General features: G+C 44.2%; 2 protein-coding genes across 10 annotated transcripts in view; one reads left to right on the forward strand and one right to left on the reverse strand.

Annotated features, from left to right (window-relative positions):
* Window positions 1-6,609, reverse strand: part of TDP1 (tyrosyl-DNA phosphodiesterase 1) — a 117,631-nt gene extending 111,022 nt beyond the window's left edge. Inside the window, exons 1-3 of one of the 3 annotated variants that reach the window (XM_045013967.1) lie at window positions 6,277-6,609; window positions 2,397-2,953; window positions 517-560 (exon numbers count right to left, since the gene is read on the reverse strand). In XM_045013967.1, the coding sequence (XP_044869902.1) occupies window positions 517-560; window positions 2,397-2,949 (597 nt within the window). In that variant the 5' untranslated portion in view covers window positions 2,950-2,953; window positions 6,277-6,609. Of the gene's footprint in view, window positions 1-516; window positions 561-2,396; window positions 2,954-6,177; window positions 6,222-6,276 lie in introns of those variants that run through there. The other 2 variants (XM_045013966.1, XM_045013968.1) reach the window with 2 other exon arrangements.
* EFCAB11 (EF-hand calcium binding domain 11) overlaps window positions 6,461-19,588 on the forward strand; it is a 105,237-nt gene continuing 92,109 nt past the window's right edge. For 2 of the 7 annotated variants that reach the window (XM_045013971.1, XM_045013970.1), the window contains exons 1-4: window positions 6,461-6,662; window positions 8,884-8,979; window positions 15,653-15,698; window positions 19,024-19,125. In XM_045013971.1, the coding sequence (XP_044869906.1) occupies window positions 6,603-6,662; window positions 8,884-8,979; window positions 15,653-15,698; window positions 19,024-19,125 (304 nt within the window). In that variant the 5' untranslated portion in view covers window positions 6,461-6,602. The remainder of the gene's footprint in view (window positions 6,663-8,883; window positions 8,980-15,652; window positions 15,699-19,023; window positions 19,126-19,588) is intronic. The other 5 variants (XM_045013976.1, XM_045013972.1, XM_045013973.1 and 2 more) reach the window with 5 other exon arrangements.

Consider the following 19,588-nt stretch of genomic DNA (forward strand, 5'->3'; position numbering starts at 1 on the left):
GAAAGACTCCAGCAGCAGGGAGGCAGCTGGATACTCACTGCTAAAAACAGGCTCATGGGAGGCACTGCTTGGGAGTGTAGAGAGCAGTGTAGGGTACATACACAAAAGATCTGGTGTGTCTGTACTCTATTCACCAAGGCAGTACTTCCCCATCTACACTGCTATTGATATCCATGCTAGCTGGGCATGCAGTGTCTGTACTCTAAACACCACTGAAAGTGAAGACATAGCCTAAGAGGAAGTTTCTTAGAATTAGCCTGAATTTTGAACAGGAGACAGAACATTTCACTTAAACATAAACGTCTCCTTCAGAAAGCATGTGGCTTTTTAAGTATTTTCCCATTTAGATATAACTGGAACAGTGCGCAGGGCCAGATTCTGATATTAGTTACACTGGATGAGTCAGGAGGAGCAGCCTTGGGGTCAATGGAATTATAGCAGCATAAATCATTGAAAGTGAGTTCAACATTTGGAAGGGGAAAAACAAAAAAAAACCCAGCAAGACCTGAAACTCACCTGAGCAGAAGATACAAGAGTCCCAAAGAGAGGAGACAAAATATCTATTAAAAAAACAAAACACTGTTAACCACATCTTTATAAGTAAAATATTCATATACACTTTAGATCTTGTAACAATTTGTTAATTACTATTGCACATGGACCTGGTAAAATGATAGGGAGACTTTCTCATCTAGATTGCTGGCTTAAATGCAGTCCAGACAAGCAGCATCAGCGACTGTTTGTGAAATAATTTGGGGTGACAATCCAGTTCTCATTGATTGTCTGTCTACAAAAAAAATAGCAAACTTGTTGGCAGATAGCGGAAGACTACAATGAGCAATGGAGAATGAGCTACCCTGTCACCTCTGAAGGTGGGCTCTCCAGAACAGGTTTGAAGAACATCAGCAAGGTAACATGAAGACATTTGTACTGATATTGTCCATACTACGCTTGTGCTGGACATGAAGGACTTGAGTCTCCTGACAACAATTCAGCATTTTCCACTTCCTTCATTTTTGGGGTGTGGAGAAGCAAATGCAGCTAGAGCACAGAGACAGCCTCTGATCCTGAAACTGGATTCTTATAGGTCAACTCCTACTGAAATCAATGAGACCACACAAGAGTCTTATTGAAGGATTAAGGCCCAAGACAGAAGCTTCATATTCTTTGTGTACTAGAATTTAGAATAAATTGCCCACTGTTAACGCATTAACAAAATCTGAATGTTTGAAGCACTAAAAGATTTACTCCAAAATATAATCACATACATGCTTTCCAAAATATTATCAGATTAAATATTTTAAGACTCTTCTCACAAAACCTGGCTTTGCAGATTAAATGCACAAAAACTATCCCCTAGTTCAGGGCTCAAGCAAGCAAAATGCAGAGCACTTCTGAGAAAGCATGAAAACCCTCAAGTCCCACTGAACTCAAAGAGATGTGAGAATCCTCAGCATCTTGATTTACTCCTGTAAAATCTTGCGGTATGGATCCCTCAGACAACACATCAGCACTTTGGGCATACAACACTGGTGAGAGTATTGGCTAAAGAATCAGACACACCCTGAGGCATGACTCTCTTCACTTAATTTCATTGTACACAAGTACAGGGCTACAAATATATACACTCATATTGGTACAAACACTTCCATGTTGCTAAAGGTCAGCCCACAAATCTCATATTGAAATAAATGCACACTGTATGACTATTTTAGTTTGTAATTCATCAGATTTCTATTTAATTAAATGCACACAGACTGTTAGTGTAACATTACTGCTGACATTCAAGATGTACTACATATGTATTAAGAAATATGAAGTTATTTTTTGCACATCAGCTATAACTGGCATATTTATCTGGTATGGCATCTCTGAAGTGTCAATACTCCACACAGAAGGAGTTATTCAACCTTGGGTTACACCCAGATTTCCAGTGATTTCTAGGATTGCCGATCCAAGTGCTTTAAAAATTCAGCAATAAGAGCATTCACAGTGGTATAAGGTAATCGCAAATTTTGAGGGGTGTGTAATTCAGCACCTAGGAAATGCACTTTATTACAGGGAGCCTCCAATGGTGGGAGCTTCTATAGGACCCTAATAATGAATTAAAATCCTTCTCCCTCAGCACAACCCCAGAAGGCAGCAATGCAAGCACCATGCAACCTCTCTCAGGTAGATGCTTCCAGTGACATACAAGGGTGCACTCTAACCCAGAGGCTGTATTGGGAACTGGTACCCAAAGGGTTATGGCCATAAAACACAGCTTATACCATCCATATATCACATACTTCCAAAAGAGGGACTATAACTGAATTTCATGACACATACACAAAAACACTTTCTTTAATACTCCCATTCTACCTGAAACACTGTTTCTGTAGGAATTAAACACTTACCTTTTATGTGAAGTGCTCCAGAGTTGTACTTAGACTTAATACCTTTGACTTTAGTGACAAAGAATCTGAAAGGGTTCCCTCCATTCAACAAATCCCAAGTGTCCTGGCCTTCACTTGCTACCTTATAATGTTTTTCTGGCTTTTGGCTCACTGGGAGCTCATTATCTTCAAATCTACGTGAAGGCTGCTTTTTAGGTGCACTGTATTTCTCCTCTTTGACTGCTTCCTTTTGTGCATGCTGTGGCTGACCTTCAGATTCAGGCTCCTCATCACTACTTGAAAGGCACCAGCCTAAACCTTCTTGGGAAGTTCTCTGGATTTTTGCTGGTGAAATCTCTGTTGGAAAACTTGTATCACTAAATTTCACAGGGGAGGCTTTTCTCTTGTGACCAACTTTTCTGACCTCCGAACATGGGTACTGTGATCCACTAGTTTTGCCATGTCCACTGTGAGACAATGAAGATGTAGATGGCTCTTCGGCATCATCATTTTCTTCTGTACTTTCATCACTGCTAGATACCGTCCATTTCCCATGCTCACTTTCTTGAGACATGTTTCTGGGAAAAAAAAACACCACAAAAGCTGTGTTTTATGCCTACTGTACTTCTCACACAGGCATTTTCCTTGCCAGATCTTATTTACTCATTCACCATCCTGAACTTTCACCCTGACTTTGAGAATTTTTTATTTAAGGGGTCATCCAGAGAGCTTCTCACTTAGAAACTCTCCAAAAGTATGCAAGACTTAGGTTAGTCTACATATAAACTGCTACAGTGGAGTCACTCACTACAGCGACAGGAGGAGTTCTCCAATCACTGTAGTTAATCCACCTCCCCAAGAGGCAATAGCTAGGTCTACACAAGACAGAATATACAGAATTCTTCAGTTGACCTAGTGCTGTCTGTGCTGGAGATTAGGTTGGTTTAACTACATAGCTCAGGGGTATGGATTTTTCACACCCCATAACAATGTAACGTAGCTGGTTTGACCCAACTTTTTAGGATAGCTCTGGCCTTAAATCAAGAATTTATTTTAAGCCCGGGAGACAGACTGCAACACCTACTGACTTTTGCAATGGGAGGGCTCATCAAAACAATAGGCTACTAACCAATGGGAAAACCACTATTTAAAAAAAACAAGCTTGGGAAAAGAAAATTTTACTAAAAAGGCTGAAGTAGGAAAAAGGATTGAGGTTCAGGTTAGTTACTTTCATAACCAGTTCAACTACTATCCTTAGTATACTGCACATGTAACAACAGTCAGCAGGAAGTGAAAGGCAACTAGTTTATTAATCCAGGGGTCAAATAGACAAATGAAAGATCTGCATCAAAAGACAAACTGCAAGGCTAATAGCCCCTAATCTAGAGCCGTGATGCCTATAGGAAATCAGCCAGTAACTAATAGCTGGATTGAGATAGCTGGCACTTATTTGTAAAGAGAAAAAAGGTACAGTACATATAAATTGTATCTATTAGACTGTATCACTCTTATATACCACTTTCTGAATTGGCTCTCATTTTGCAAAGATGTGTACACATATTGAACTTGGTGGAGCTATTTGTATGTAAGGTTAAGCATGTATATGGGTTAGGGTATTAGGGTTTGTCTACAGGTGGAGTTATTCCAGAGCAACATTTCATGTGGACACATTTATTCTGAAATATGAATGCCTTGCTCCTGTTTAGTGTAATCCACTTTGAAAATCTCATGTGTGTAAATATATAGCGTCCTTCCAGACCAGCTCCATGTAACACCTATTATGCGCTAAAGTCAAATCTGACTTTGACCCAATTAACTGTCACATGCAGACAAACAAACCCACAAGACTGAAAGCGCTTCGGGGGGAGAATCCTGCCTTTGTCCAGCACCCAGCCCAACACGGCCCTGGTCCCGAGGGGAGCTACAGCCAGGGGTGAGCTGGAGCCGGTTCGCACCGGTTTGCTCGAACCGGTTGTTAAATTTAGAAGCGGTTTTAGAACCGCTTGTTAACAGGCTTCCCTGCAAGTGAAGCTTTGATGGGCTCTGGCTGAGAAGGGTAATTCCTCCTCCCGGCCGCCCGGGGGCGCTGCGCTGTGCTGCGGGAGCCATGTGCGCTGCCTCCTGGCCCGGTTGCTGCTGCTGCTCCTCGGACCTCTGGCCCTGGGGCTCCTGCTGCTGCCTGGTGAGTCCCCGGCTGCTCCTAGCTGCTCCCCGTGTGTGAGTACCTGCATCTCCTGCCCGCAGCCCCTGGCACAGCCACCCGCAGACAGCCCCTGCCCCTGCTCCAGCCAGCCACAGCCATCCCCTGGCACAGCCACCTGCAGCTAGCCCCTGCCTCAGCTGCCCGCAGCCACCCTCTGCCACAGCCACAGCCACCCCCAGCCCCTGCCAGCCACAGCCATCCCCTGCCCCAGCCCCTGTCCCTGCCAGCCACAGCCATCCCTTGCACCAGCCCCTGTCCCTGCCCCTGCCAGCCACAGCCATCCCCTGCCCCAGCTGCCCGCAGCCACCCTCTGCCACAGCCCCTGGCACAGCCACAGCCAGCCCCTGCCCCTGCCAGCCACAGCCATCCCCTGCCCCAGCCCCTGTCCCTGCCCCTGCCAGCCACAGCCATCCCCTGCCCCCGCCACAGCTGCCCACAGCCAGCCCCATCCCCTGCCCCAGCCGCCCACAGCCATCCCCATCCCCTACCCCCTGGCACAGCTGCCCGCAGCCAGCCGCAGCCCCTGCCCCCTGCCGCAGCCAGCCCCTGCCCCCTGGCACAGCCGCCCGCAGCCACACTCTGCCCACAGCCACCCGCAGCCACCCCCTGCCACAGCCAGCCCCTGCCCACAGCCGCCCGCAGCCACAGCCACTCTCTGCCCACAGCCACCCGCAGCCAGCCCCTGCCAGCCACCCGCAGCCGCCCACAGCCACCCTCTGCCCACAGCCACCCCCTGCTAGCCCCTGTCTGCATCACCTACCCACAGCCAGCCCCTGTTGCAGCCAGCTCATGTCACACTCCCTGCCTCCAGCTAGCCCTGCCCCACGCCCCTGTCTGCAGCCAGCCCCATGTCCACTGGTGCCCTGCAGTTCTCAGGGCAGTAACCCTGCACACCTGCTTCAATGAGAGGGGGGGCATGGAGCAGCTGGGACCCACACATGTGCACATCCTAGGGTGACCAGACAGCAAGTGTGAAAAATCAGGACAGAGGGTGAGGGGTAATAGGAGCCTATATAAGAAAAAGACCCAAAAATTGAGACTGTCCCTATAAAATAGGGACATCTGGTCACCCTAGCACACCCCAAGGGAGTGGCGGGGACCCACACATGCGAAAAGGAGCTCATTTCTAGTTCAGGTCCATCTTTTTAAAAAAGAACTTTAGGGAGGGTTAACACACATCTGTATCTTCCTGGACATGTCAGGCTTTTCAGTTCTTAAATTGCTGTCTGGGCGGCAAATTTAAAAATTCCTCCCGGGAAAATACGGACATATGGTAACCCTATTGGTACAAAAAATACATGCTCTGGCACATCCCTTAAATCAGAACTTTATAGTGAACCGGTTGTTAAGATTTTAGCAGCTCATCACTGGCTACAGCCAACCCACTCGGGACGGACGAGACCCCAGCCCGACACAGGGAGCCCGCAGGACCATCCGCCGCAGAGAGGCGCAGTCCCGGGCTCCCCACCCGCCTTCGCACGCCGCGGCGCTGAGCCACACGGGCGGAAGCGCCCAGGGCTCCCGGCATCCCACGAAGCCGCCGGAGCGAGGGCCGGTGCTGCCACCCGCCGGGCAGTGGGTGCTTGTGCGACGCTGCACCTGGTGGTCCCGAGCTCCTGCCCCCTCCCCTGGCTCGGCAGGCCGGGCCTGCCCCCGCAGCGAGGGGCGCCCCCAGCCCCGCCCAGGATCCTCGCGCACCTGCGCGAGCTCAGGGGCGCTGCTCACCAGAGCTCCGGCGCTGCCTGGCGCCTGAACCGTCCCGCGCCGAGCCGGCTCCCACCTCTTCCCGTTCCGGGGCGGGCTCCCTCCGGGTCCTGTCACCCGCCTCGTACGCGTGGGCCCCTCACGGAGGGGAGGGGGCGGGGCCTGGGAAAACCGGGGGCGGGACCATCCCAACCTCCTCAGCCAATGGCGCCTTCCCCGCGCTGCGCACCAATAGCAGGCGGCGTTGTGGTTGCCCCGCGGAAGTTAAGCGAGGCGGTCGCGTTGCTATAACGGAGGAGAGGGGTGAGGGCAGCCGGGTCATGTGCGCAGCCCCCAGCCAAGCGGGGAGCGGGGAGCCGGGCAGGGAGCGCTACGTGCGGGTAGGTACCGGTCCGGCGCGCCCCCCCCCCCCGCGAGGGGGCGGGATCCCCCTACTCAGGGGCCGAGTGCGGCTGCAGGCGCGGGGCCGATTGGCTCGTAGGATCCGAGGCTGCGGGGGAGGCGGGTCGCGGGGACAGCTGGGCCCGCTCAGGTGGACCCAGAAGCGGCCCACACTGACCGGGCTCAGCCGGGGAGCGGCCGAATGTTGCCAGGCGGTCAGCGGGGCAGCTCCGTGGAGCTCCAGCGCAGGCGGCGGGCGGCCCTCAGTTCCACAGGCGCGTTGTGTCTGTTTCACTGGGACGCGGCTCGCCCTTGATCCCAGTCCCCCCCAGGCCTCTGAAACCCCCCCGAGCCACACTGCTTGTGCCACAGCGTGGTGGTGGGGAGTAAATCCTGCTTCGCACCCGACCGCTGGCACGGACGCTGTCCGCAGTTCAGCACCCACTGAGCCGCAGGTTTCCTACTCTTCTTAGGCTTTAGAGGAACCGTCCTGGTGTCTCCCACGGAGTTGAAGCAGCGCAATACGCACGCCACAGTGTCCTCGTAACGCTTCATTTGGCCTTGATGCTGGTTCAGAGCAGGAGTAGTATTTGCATAATCATTCCTTCAGATTATTATTAATTACTGCATGAAGTGCTCAGCTAATGAGGATAGTTGTACGATGGTTTAGAGGAAAGGAGGAGGAAAAAGGGTTTAAATTAATCAAATTAAGAACACAGTCTACATCAAAACTGGCTTAGCCTAACAAAATGAAGTGATTTTAGGATTTCATTGCTTCTGTATTCTAATTTACTACAAGCCCATGACTACAGCTAACAAATAATGTAATTACAAGCCCCTGGTATCAGAATGCTGATGAAATAGGCAAGTTACACCACGTAACCTGATAATGAAAGGCATGAACAAATAGAAATTTAATTGGCACTCTTTTTTTCTTAAAGTGACAGACAGCAGCCCTGTGTCTTTTTTTTTTCTTTGTCCTTTTACATTCCCATCTGGAATAGCTCATAAATATACCCCCCAATATTACCAGAACAAAAGTAGAGACCATGTTGGAGTTTATCAGCACTTATGGGAGAAAATCCCTCATTAGAATTGTACGATTCAAAATATGTTATTTACATTAACCTTTCTCTTAATATTAACGTGTGGAAAATGCACTGGGTTTTTTTCTGAAATGCTAGTTTCTCTGAAAAGATTTGCTGCTTCCTGATCATGAACCATGGCCGTTCCCCAGCAGTTTGTTCACGCCATGGCCTGAACCTGCATTGTGACTTAAGTGGGAGTTAAAGATGCTCAGTACTTTAAAAATAAGCTCAAAGCTTCATAGGAGCAGGTCTTTTGTGTAGGTTGGTTTCCAGGAATCTGTTCAAAATGTTAGGCCTGGTCTACACTACACAGTTAGATTGACGTAAGGTGCCTTGTATCAACCTAGCTGCAGAAGGGTCTTCACTTAAATTTTGGCTCCTGCTAATGTAAGTGCCTGTCTATTCTGATTTAGTAACACCACTTCCCTGAGTGGCATAGAATCACACTCGATGTAATTAGGTTGGTGTAGTGTCAGTGCAGACACTGTGTCGCTTATGTCAACTGTTACTGACCTTCAGGAGCCATCCCACAATGCTCAACATTGACAATACAATAGGTACAAGTACTTCTGGTTGTGAGGATGCATACTGCTGACACAACGAGCCAAGTGTGTGCACTCAAGCAGTTTAATAATTGTGGTGGCTATGTGGCGACATAAGTTAGGTCGACATAATTTTGTACTGTAGACATGGCCTTAGACTCCCACAAGGTCCTAAAATTTGCCAGATATTTATGCACGGTTAAAATGAAAAGAATATAAACCACACTAATAAGAAAACATTTTTGATGTTGTGAATTAATAACAATTTACTAACTGCAAAAAAGTTTTTATGTTTAAAGACATCAAGCTGAAATTTAGGGTTGTGGGTTTGTTGTTGGGGTTTTTGTTTTTTTTGTTTTTTTTATATGAGCTAAAAGCAGTAGTATTCCACTGGCCTTGAGTCACCTTGTGAGATAAGGCATACAAAACATTTTCAGACAGCAATATGATTTGTAAGTTGCAGGTTTTAAATGTGGTATCTTTTTCCAAATAAGTGTTTATTTCTCTCACACAGTTTTAATAAGTAATAACAGTAACTTTAGGTCAGGTGTCCTGTTGTTTCTTAATGGAAATCTATTTACTTTCTTTAGGTTTTTGAAGCATGTGATGAAGATAAAAAAGGATATTTAAGCAGAGAGGACTTTAAGGTCGCTGTAGTGATGCTATTTGGTTACAAACCCTCAAAGGTATAGCTTATTTTTTTTTCTCCATCATTTCTTAAAGACTATGTTTATAAGGATATCTCACTATTAAGAACACCATATGCAAAATAGTCTAATAGATCCAGTTGGGCAGAGCTGTTACAATTCATGACATTAACAGAAGTATAGTCTGATTCTTAGAAGTCAGGTGTCAGCTGTAAGTGTGTATTTAAAAACAAAAGGCCCAAGTTATTAATTTTCATGTTGGGAACATTATCACTATCCACATTAATTTTGCAAAATCCTGCTCTGAGGATGCACAGGTGTACAAGGTGGGTGAGAAAAGAGGGTGTAGTGAGCCCTGCTTAGTTTCAAGTGTGATATGAGATCCTAATGATTCTGCATTAATATACACACAGTCCATTTGCTTATTTCATGATGCTCTTTGAGAAGAAATTACTGTCTGTTACAATAAGTAAACACTTGTTCTTGGAGTCACTTAGGGTTCTAAGATGTGCAAAATGTACTTCTTCAGCCTTGCCTTTTCTGACATATAAACACAGCAGCAGCCACTTTGGGTTTGTTTTTGTTTTTTTAAAGCCTAGCAAAATACTACGCAACATACACATTTTTTTGCCTCAGGAGAAGATGAGAGAGAGAATAAAATACGCATGTGAAATGTTAGTCTTGTCATTTCTTACAGTATTGGAACGCAGTCATATACTTTGGGGATTGGAATGGTACCTGAACAGAATAGATAGAGCATGTATAAAAGATTATACAATCATGGTGTTGTATGTAACCACTGAAACAAGTGTATCTGTGTCCATCACCATGTTACTATCAGACACATGTTTACATATGTAGCTGGTTAATCTTGTGTAGTGTCCACTTAATAAGGAAATAATGTACTGTGCACTATGTTAATTTCTCAACCAGCTTCTCTCCTCTCTTTCTCCCAATTTATTAAAGCAATAACTCTTCATGGAGGCCTGCATATGCTGCAAGCTAACTTCAAACCACTTGTCACTCATTTAAGTGCTAAAAAAGTATCCTAAAAAATTTAGTGTTTTCCTTCCATGATCAGATTACTTAAAAATAACAGAATAGAATTTTACCAGACTTTACAAAAATATTCTCCCACTGGCTGAGATATGAGAGATTTTGCTGAAAGGTTAACTTTTTATCCAAAACGAGTAAGGGACTAAAACTGGGGACTACAAGAACACCATTTGGTTAGAATGGTATTTTTTTTATAAGTGACTAACAACAATCTTGATGTGACAGGTATTTGTAGCTCCTTTTGAGACTATAAGAGTTGGTTGCAGGGAATCAGCACCTCTCAGGTAGAGACGAAATTGTTTCTTCAACCACACAGTAATGTCACTTAATCATTAGGAGTGTCACGTGTACAGCAATTGCATCTGCAAAAACTCCTTATGGAATAGCAGATGGAAAAACTTACGGATCATGTGCAATATATGAATTTTAAAAACTAAACAGCTCAAGATATATGATTTTTCTTACAAGAACAAAAGTGATTAAGCCACATGCCATAATATGAATAAATTGCTTGCAATACTTTTATTTAAAAATAAAAGGTTGTTTTTAAATTATAAGAATTATACATGGATTTCAAAAATTAAATTTAGCTGTCTTGTTTGTTCTAAGTACCTATTGGTCTGGCTTAGAATATGTACAGGCTTTTGCTTCTAGCTGGGGCTTTGTTGAAAACTGCTTAATTTTTGCACACAATTGAAGTCAAAACCTTTTTTCTAGAGATGTACACAAAATAAATTTTTAACTAACAATCTCAGTTTTTTAACTTCTGATAATATCTCTATTTACTGTTTTTAAATAAGAATATCCTTTTTTAAACCACAAGGTGTCACCAGTAAACTCTTTTGTGGATGATGTACAAAGTAAGGATTGAATTACATAGTATTGTTGCATTATTCTGCCAGGAGATCATTCTTCACAACTCCTTGCTTTCCTTCAAAATGATTTTATCTAGTCTGACAACTTATAGTTTGTCAGTGGACATTTGCTATTATATATTTTTAAAGATTGTAAACTTATTACTATTAATATATGCAGTGTAGTTGTAGCCATGTTGATCCCAGGATGTTAGAGAGGTAAGGTGTGTGAGGTAATATCTTTTATTGGGCTAGCTTTTGTTGGTGAGAGAGACTAGCTCTCGAGCCACACTTAGCTCTGTGTGGCCCGAAAATTTATTTCTCTCAGCAACCGAAGTTGGTCCAATAACAGATATTGCCTCACCCACCTTGTCTTTCTACTATTAAAATGACATTTCTAGCAACATGACCCACCTGAGATAAGTGTCTAGCGATGGGTTAAAATGGAGAGAAGTAACACCATTTTTTTGGACTGATATTTCTCTGTTGCTTTGTCAATGCTTGTATACTGACGCAATAAGTGCCTTGGATTTACTATCTTGGTAGAATAACTCACAATTAAAAATGTTTTTTTGAATGCAAAGCATTTTCCCATCTGTTTTACCAGTTTCAACTATTGGTTATATTGTGTGATGAATACTAAAGTATCAGGAACATGCTCTTTCATATTTCTGGGGAGAAAATAACTTTCTTTCTGGAAATCTGATTAATTGTTACCCTTCAACCATTTGAGTTGATATAAAAAGCTCTGGAAGGATTAGTCTGTTTTTGTTTTTGGTCTTGGTTTTTTTTTTATAATCACACTACTGCAGCTAAGCTGTCATTTTAGTGAAGAGCTTTTTGCAGCAAAGTCAGATTGACACAGCATCAATGTAGAAACTGTGCTTGCTTATGTCACCATAAATGGCCTCTAAAAGATGTCCAACAATGCCCATGCTGACTGCTCTGGTCATCAGTTCGAACTCTGGTACACAGGCATCTGCCCTTCCCCCTTTGAAGGATTGGAATTTTTGAAATTCCACTTCCTGTTTGCTCGGTGTGCAGACCTCACATTGCATCTTCCCAGCTGACCATGGCAGCTCCACACAGCAAATGCTTTCATCCTTGGAGTACAACAGAGTTGTTGGATCTGCTGCCTCTGTGGGGAGAGGAGACTGTGCAGTCCCAGCTCCACTCCAGCCATAGAACTTTGATACCTGCAGGAAGATTTCTCCTGGCATGTTGGAGAAGGGCCACAAATGGGACACGCATCAGTGACGTGAAGATCAAGGAGGGAGGCAAACGCTCTGTGCGGCACCAAAGACCTAATGCTTCTACAAGGAACTGGACGCCATCCTCAGCGGTGACCCCACCACTAGGAGCCCCATGGATACTTTGGGGACGGGGTGGCAGGAGGATGGAGACAGTGGCCAGTGGACTGGAAGTGGAGTTGGAGAATGAGGTGGACAGGTGACAGTCATCCAGTAGTGTGGCAAGCCAGGACCTCTTCTCTACTCCAGAGGGTTCATGCCAGTCCCAGCGCTTTGGCATGTGTGATGCAGGAGAGGGGAGGTCTGGTAAGTGCTCATTTTGATTTGATACTGCTCAGTTACATGAGGTAGAGCTGTCCTTTGTTTTGTTATTTGCTAGAAGTAGGTTAAGGGATAGAAATGTACAAGACTAGCACTATTTGCGTCTGCTTCCCATTCGCATATGCAGCTACGCAGTGGGGGCACTGCTGAAAAATTTAATGCACACCAAGATTTCACGGGACTCCTCTGGAGAGATCTCTAGGAAACTTTTCTGGAGGTACTTGCCAATCTTCTGCCAAAGGTTCCTTAGCAGAGCTGCCTCTTTTTTTTTTTTTTTCCCTTTCCCCCACTATAGGAAACTTTGTGGTGCAGTCAGTAATCACTTCTGCAGGGACCAAAGCGGCACACAGGCAAACAGCATAGGGACCCGGTCTGAAGCTGCACACTTGCAGAAGATGCACCCTTGCATCCTTGTTTACCCTCTGGAGTGAGATATCAGCTTGAATTTACCCTCACCTGTGGAAAACGGTGGCAGAATTTGCAATAGTGTCCCTAGTCACTTGCACTGATCTGCTTAAAAAAACCACCTAGACCCTTGGCTCCATCTTGTACCTCCTTCTCTCCCCCTGGGCTGAACTCACCATGTTTAGTGAGGTTGTTAAGCTGTGTGCTTGCCAAGGGAGAGTGAGAAAGAGGTGTATTTAGCTATTATGATTCAATGCTTTGAGTGCACTCACAATACTGCCTCTGTTTGTTTCTTGTGGTCTGGAGGGGAACATCTTACACACCAATGGAGTGCCTCCATCAGACAAGGAGGCGATCAAGGAGACATAAGAAGAATATGTTTAGGGAGGTGCTCCGATTGTCTGATGCTGCAGATCATGATCACAGCATGCGGAGAGAGACAATTAATGAAAAATTGAAAATAGATAGCCTGGAGAGGAAGCAGCACCAAGAGCATATTTTAGAGGGGCAGGAGCGGATGATAAAAACCGATGCACGACCAAACAGAGATGCTGAAGTCCCTGATTGCACTTCAGTCAGAATAGGTGTGCTCGCCTTCCCCTGCAGCCTATACAGAACTGCGTGCCACGCCCTCCCCATGCCTGTTGCAGTACTCCCTTCACTCCCCCTCTTTGGACAGGTAATGATAGCTGGATTTAAACACAGCTATGAGCGCCTCCTGTAAGAGAGTGCTTCTCAGAGTCATCTCCCTTGCAAGAAAGCAAATTCTGTGTATTGGTTATTGCTGTTTAATAAAAATGTACTCATAGAAAGAAAATGAATCTTTATTTTTTTCCTACACACAATGGTTGCTGCTGGAATTCATACACAGTGGCAATTGGCACATTTGCAAACTATAAATCATGCTCAGGAAGCAATCATTACAAGGGTTGTTCCAGGTGGCAAGTAAACAAGCCTGACTGAATGCATTATATAAAGACATATTACTGGGGGTCATTGTCAAAGTGCTGCTACAAAGCCTTCCTGATTCGAATAGCCCCCTTTTTGAGCCCCTCTAATAGCTCTGGTATCTGGATGCTCCAAATCAGCTGCCATCTGATCTGCCTTGATGCTCCACCCTTGGGGAAACTTTTTTCCCCCTTACCTTAACAAATAAATATTATGCAGAGTACAGTAGGCTGCTATGACCATGGGAATATTTTCCTCACTGAGGTCTAATCTGCCATAAAGGCAGCACCAGCGAGTTTTTAATCTGTCAAACACACATTCATCAGTCATTCTGCATGTGCTCAGCCTGTTGTTGAAACACTCCTTGCTGCTGTCAAGGTTTCTGGTGTAAGGCTTCATGAGCCGTGGGAGTAAGGGGTAAACTAGGTCTCCCAGGATCACTATGGGCATTTCAGTATCCCCCACTGGAATCTTCTGGTCTGGAAAGAAAATCTCTGCTTGCAGCTTTCTGTACAAGCCAATATCCCTGAAGGTGTGTGCATCATGAACCTTTCCTGACCACCCTGCCTTGTTATCAGCAAAACAACCCTGGTGATCCACAACGCCTGCAGTACCATAGAGAAGCAGCCCTTTCTATTGATGTACTCCATCGCAAGATGGTCCAGGGCCAAAATTGGAATATGTGTGCTATCTATCACCCTACTGCAGTTAGGGAATCCCATTGCCACAGAACCATCCCCCATTTCACACACATTTCCCAGAAACACAGCCCTTCATAGCAGGATGTGATTAATGGCCCTGCACATTTGTGTAAACGCAACCCCTGTGGTGGACTTCTCAACTCCAAACTGATTCATGACTGATAGTAGCAGTCTGGAGTTGCCAGCTTCCACGCAGTGATCACCACACACTTTGCCACTGACAGGGCTGCTCTCATTTTGGTGTCCTGGTGGAAGGGCAGGGGCGAGCTCCATACACAGTTCCAGGAACGTGGCTTTGTGCATCCAAAAGTTTTGCTGCTGCTGCTTGTCATACCATACCTGCATAACAATGTGATTCTACCGCTCAGTGCTTGTTTTCTAGACCAATAGCAACAGCCCACCATGTGCAGCTGCTCCATGAATGCCAAAAGTAATCTGGAATTGTTTCTTTCCGTGACGTCCAGGAGGGCAGGCACCTTAGATTCCTGTTTGGATTCACAGCTCAGAAAATATTGTATGATCAGCTGCATTGTGTTAATAACCGTTATCACAAGACTGGTGAGCAGTGCAGGATCCATATTTTTAGGCAGAGAGGGCAGGCACACAGTTTACAGGGACTTGAAAAATGGTGCAGAGAGTAGCCAGAAGCCCATAGAATGATGGGACAGAAAAAACTGCATCCTGGGATGGTAAACCCACACCCATGATGTCCTGCAATTCATTCCCACAACTCCTAGCAGCAGAAGGTGGCACGTTGCACAGTGAGATGGCTACCTACGGTGCACTGCTCTTTCAATGCTAGAGTGCTGACTGTGGATACGCTCTGCCGACACAAGGAGCATTGTGTGAACGTGCACAAGCGATGTAATTATAGTGGTTTCTGATTGTCAGAGTAACTTGCATTAACTTAACTCTGTAGTATAGACATGGCCTTTGGCTTCTTGTCTGGTCATAGATGCATAAATGTTTGATGGGGGGGAAGTATTTATATGTAAGCTGTAGTACTGAACTAACGCTGCAGATGATTTTACAAGATATGCTGTTAAATAGTTATGTGATCAGAATTGAATTCTATTAATTACAGTTGATACAAATTGAAATTACTATAATGGATCAAATTCACCACGTGGTGTAAGCAGGCTCAACAATATTGCCTGGTATATTTTCTCTGTTCCAGGTGGAGGTGGATTCAGTAATGGCCTCGGTGCAACAAAAAAATTCAGGTAATATGCAAACAACAGGCTTTCCTTTCTCTCTAGTCTGTTCTCATTCATGAATTCTGTAATCTAAAAATTAGGCTATAAAACTTTTTTAAAAGAACTTGCTACAGATTAATTACAAAGAGATTTACAGAGGCTGTTGATGAGTCAGGATTATTTAATTGCTAAATTCTTGGGACTCATGATGAAAATGAGCTTTTGGGCTTGTCTTTGGTGCAAGGCTGGCAGTTTTCCAGGAAAAACTAATTTACAACAGGCACTGGTAAATACCAGTTTAAACTGGGAAAAAAAATAATAGAATATACTAATGAAAATTACTGAAAAAATGTTTAATGGTTTGATAGTTTTTTGGCATATATAATTATGTAATATTGAAAACCAAAATATGAGTCATGGCATATAAATTCCATGAGGAAAATACCAAACCAAAATGTACAGAGACAATACTGAACATTGGAATATGTTACATATATTAGTATTACCCTTACTGCAGTTGTACTTTTTATTTGTAGAACCCTAAATTAATTTCTGAATCTACTGCCTTGTGTAACCACAATTTGACTATGTAACTATAAAGCTAAGTGTAATAAAGTGTGCATGAATGAAACAGTTTTTAAAATAGAAAATGCCTAGAACTGGGACTAACTAGTTTTTTTCCTGAGCGGTAAAAGCTCATTATTTTATGTGGTAAAAACCACCTCTAGGCAGTGATGAGCTCCCAAAATCCTAAGAACCGGTTCCCTGCTGGGTCCTCGGCGGCACTTCGGCAGGGGGGTCTTCACTCGCTCCGGGTTTTCAGTGGCATTTCGGCAGCAGGTCCTTCACCTGGAGTGAGTGAAGACAGCTTCCGCGCCCCTCCCTCCCCCCACACCTCCGTGCCTCCGAAGACCCGGTAGGGAACCGCTCGGTGAGTACAGTACAAGCCGCACATTCGTGTCTTCCCGCCACACACCCACATATCCGACTCCAACCCACGTCCTGCCCCCCTCAGAACCCACAAGTTTCTCCTCTCCCTCTCCCCCTCCCCCACCGGGGTAGCAGCAGCAGCCCGGGGCTCTGGGGGCTATTTAAAGAACTGGGGCAGCAGAGGCAGCTGGAGCCCCGGCCCTTTAAATAGCCCCTGGAGCCCCCTGCTATCCCAGGGCTCTATCCCAGGACTATTTAAAGGACCGGGACGGTAGAAGCAGCGGGAGCCCCAGACTTTTTAAATAGCCCACAGCCCTACCCCCAGGGCTCCAGCTGTGGGGCTCTGGTGTCAATTTAAAGGGCCTGGGGGCTATTTTAAAAAGTCTGGGGCCCCAGGCCCTTTACATTGCCCCCTGGGGAAGCTGGGCCACCCCTTTAGCAACCGGTTCTACACTGGCTTCTAAATTTAACAACCGGTTCTTGTGAACCGGCTCCAGCTCACCACTGACCTTAGGTATATACTATACCATCCCTGCTTTGGAGCAGCTGTATGGACTCAAAATTGAGGTTTTTTAATAGCAAGGCTTTACGGACTAATTGAAATGGTCTCTTAAACTGTGGAAAGAGGTGGCTTTTAACAAATAAATGTGCCTCTGCAGTACATGCATCCCAAATACAGCAGCATTGTGCTAAAGTATGAGAACCTGAAAATGGAATTGACAGAAGCTGACTATAAAGAAAAGTAAATCTGGCTAGTCTGTTTTCATAACCTGAGAGAAATGCAGGGAGTAAGCAAAGTATGTATTGGTAAGTAATGAAAATTGTCTGACAGTGTCCCTCTGCCACTGTTCCATTATTTGTCTGTTGGATTGATAAAGAGCAGAGGAGTCTTATCTGCAAAACTAAGTCCAGACACAAGTACAAAGTTAACTGTTTACTTGAATTTTTAGATTATGGATTTTTAAGTGTCCAGTTGACCCATGAGACAACACTTTATTTTTAACTAGAAATATGGCTTCTTATGTATTGAGGTAGCTTTGTGCTCTGTAGTTATACTAGATAAAAAGCCAATGCTAAGAGATCAATGAATGGGCAGCACAGTACTGTAGGGGTCGTTCTTTAAAAGGAAAATTGTATACTATAATTTTCCAGTCTTATGTGCCACTTTGAAAGAGAAAATAAATAAATGGATTGCAGCCCATGTTGCTTTTCTAAGGTTTTACTTCCGTAGTTATCCAATTGAAAGGGATGTTGCTCAGGCAGGTAAGTTCAGTGTGTTTAGGCATCCCTTGTTATTAAAGAAATTGTGTATATACAGAACCTAGTAGTTGAAACCAGCATGTGTCTATAATTCTAGAAACTGAGAATGTAATGGTTTTTAATGTGATGTTTCAAGAAGCAGTAATGAAAAAAACATTGGGAACCTGAGCGCTTGTAGTTTAAGGTTTGAATTGAGACAGTAGGTGGAGCTGAAGGAGCTATGCTTCTGAACCATATTAGATATAAATAGATATGGAAAAACTGTAAGAATAAGAAACCACTGAGGTCTTGTTATATTTGTTTTAAAAAACTAGCTAATACAGTGACATTGTTCTTTATAAATCATTTCAATTGTATAAAATAGGTCTAAATCTGTATATTTCACAGGTGTAAGGCACAAGATTAGACTACATGAGAATTCTTAGTTGAAATTACATTTATTTCTGTCTTGACTTGTTCTATTTTTAAAAACTAGGGCATACATTTTTTTCCTAAGATTTCTTTTTTTATACAAGTACTTTGCTTTCAGAAATACCAGACAGTTAATTAGGGTTGGATTTAACAAACTATATTTGCATTCCAACCTCTTTTTTTATTTAACTCTCACTAAAAAAATCAGATAAATTTGTTTCTAAGTACATTTACACAGTCTGTAAGTGTAATAACCAATCCAGTGTTACCATGCAATTTTATTAGGAGACGCATAGGAAACCAAACCTGAGGCTACAGAGCATTTCATAGGGTTTAGACAGAGCTGGGAATGATGCCAGCTATATTGTATGTGCAATACACTCTCTATGCCTTTATTTGTGGAATTCAAGTGCTATTGACTTTGGAGAGACCACTTCTTTGTCCTGTTCTCCCAGTCTAAGGAAAGATGGCATTGTAGCCAGCGAGCAAGAAATATATTAAGGAATAGAGAAAGAAGAGCCAGGTAAATGGAAATATAATTTGAGAAGAAGCTGAATTTTGCAAAGCTCTAGTAGAATATTTTCACATAACCTAACATTATGAAAGATACTGTAATTGTTTCAATTCTTGTTCTTATCATTAATAATAAAGCAGTTACAATTATATTGCCTGAGTCAGTCATAGTTGCAGTGGGCAAATAAAGCAGAGGGTTTTTTTGGGGGAGGTATATTCACATTTTCCATTTTTCTAGGTGTATTACTTGAAGAATTTTTAAAACTTATGAGTACAAAGAAGGCTGCACAACTACACCATAGTGAAATAAGGCAGATATTCACAGCTTTTGACATGCAATGTAAGTTTTTCTTCCCTGAAGAGTTTTTTAAGAGAGACCTCCATACTGAAACAAATATGCAAAATAGAGCATTATCCTATGATGGGATTTGGGCAGTATCCTAGATAGGAGCTTTTCAGCCCTATCTTCCTATGTGTCTATCTTTCCAAGTAACGTAACTAATATAGTAATGGCATTGCAGGTAGATGATTAACAGAAGGAGGGAGAGCAGGCAGTTGAGACCAGCAGTAGGCTCCCAGGTTCTCTGTTCCACCGCATGTTTCTCCAGTTTATGAAGAAAATCATCTCTAGCTATTCACCTACCCTGACCCCACTTAATGTTACCACTATCATATCTCCATCCCGATTATTGGAACTCCCTCAGGACTCTCTTCTTCTAATATTTCTCTGCACACTCACGCACACCACTTGTGCGGCCGATTCCTCTCCCAGGAGATGGGAGGGAATCTTCCCTTCCCTGCCT

Source organism: Mauremys mutica, chromosome 4, assembly GCF_020497125.1.
Source record: "Mauremys mutica isolate MM-2020 ecotype Southern chromosome 4, ASM2049712v1, whole genome shotgun sequence".
In the NCBI taxonomy this organism is placed as follows: Eukaryota; Metazoa; Chordata; order Testudines; family Geoemydidae; genus Mauremys; species Mauremys mutica.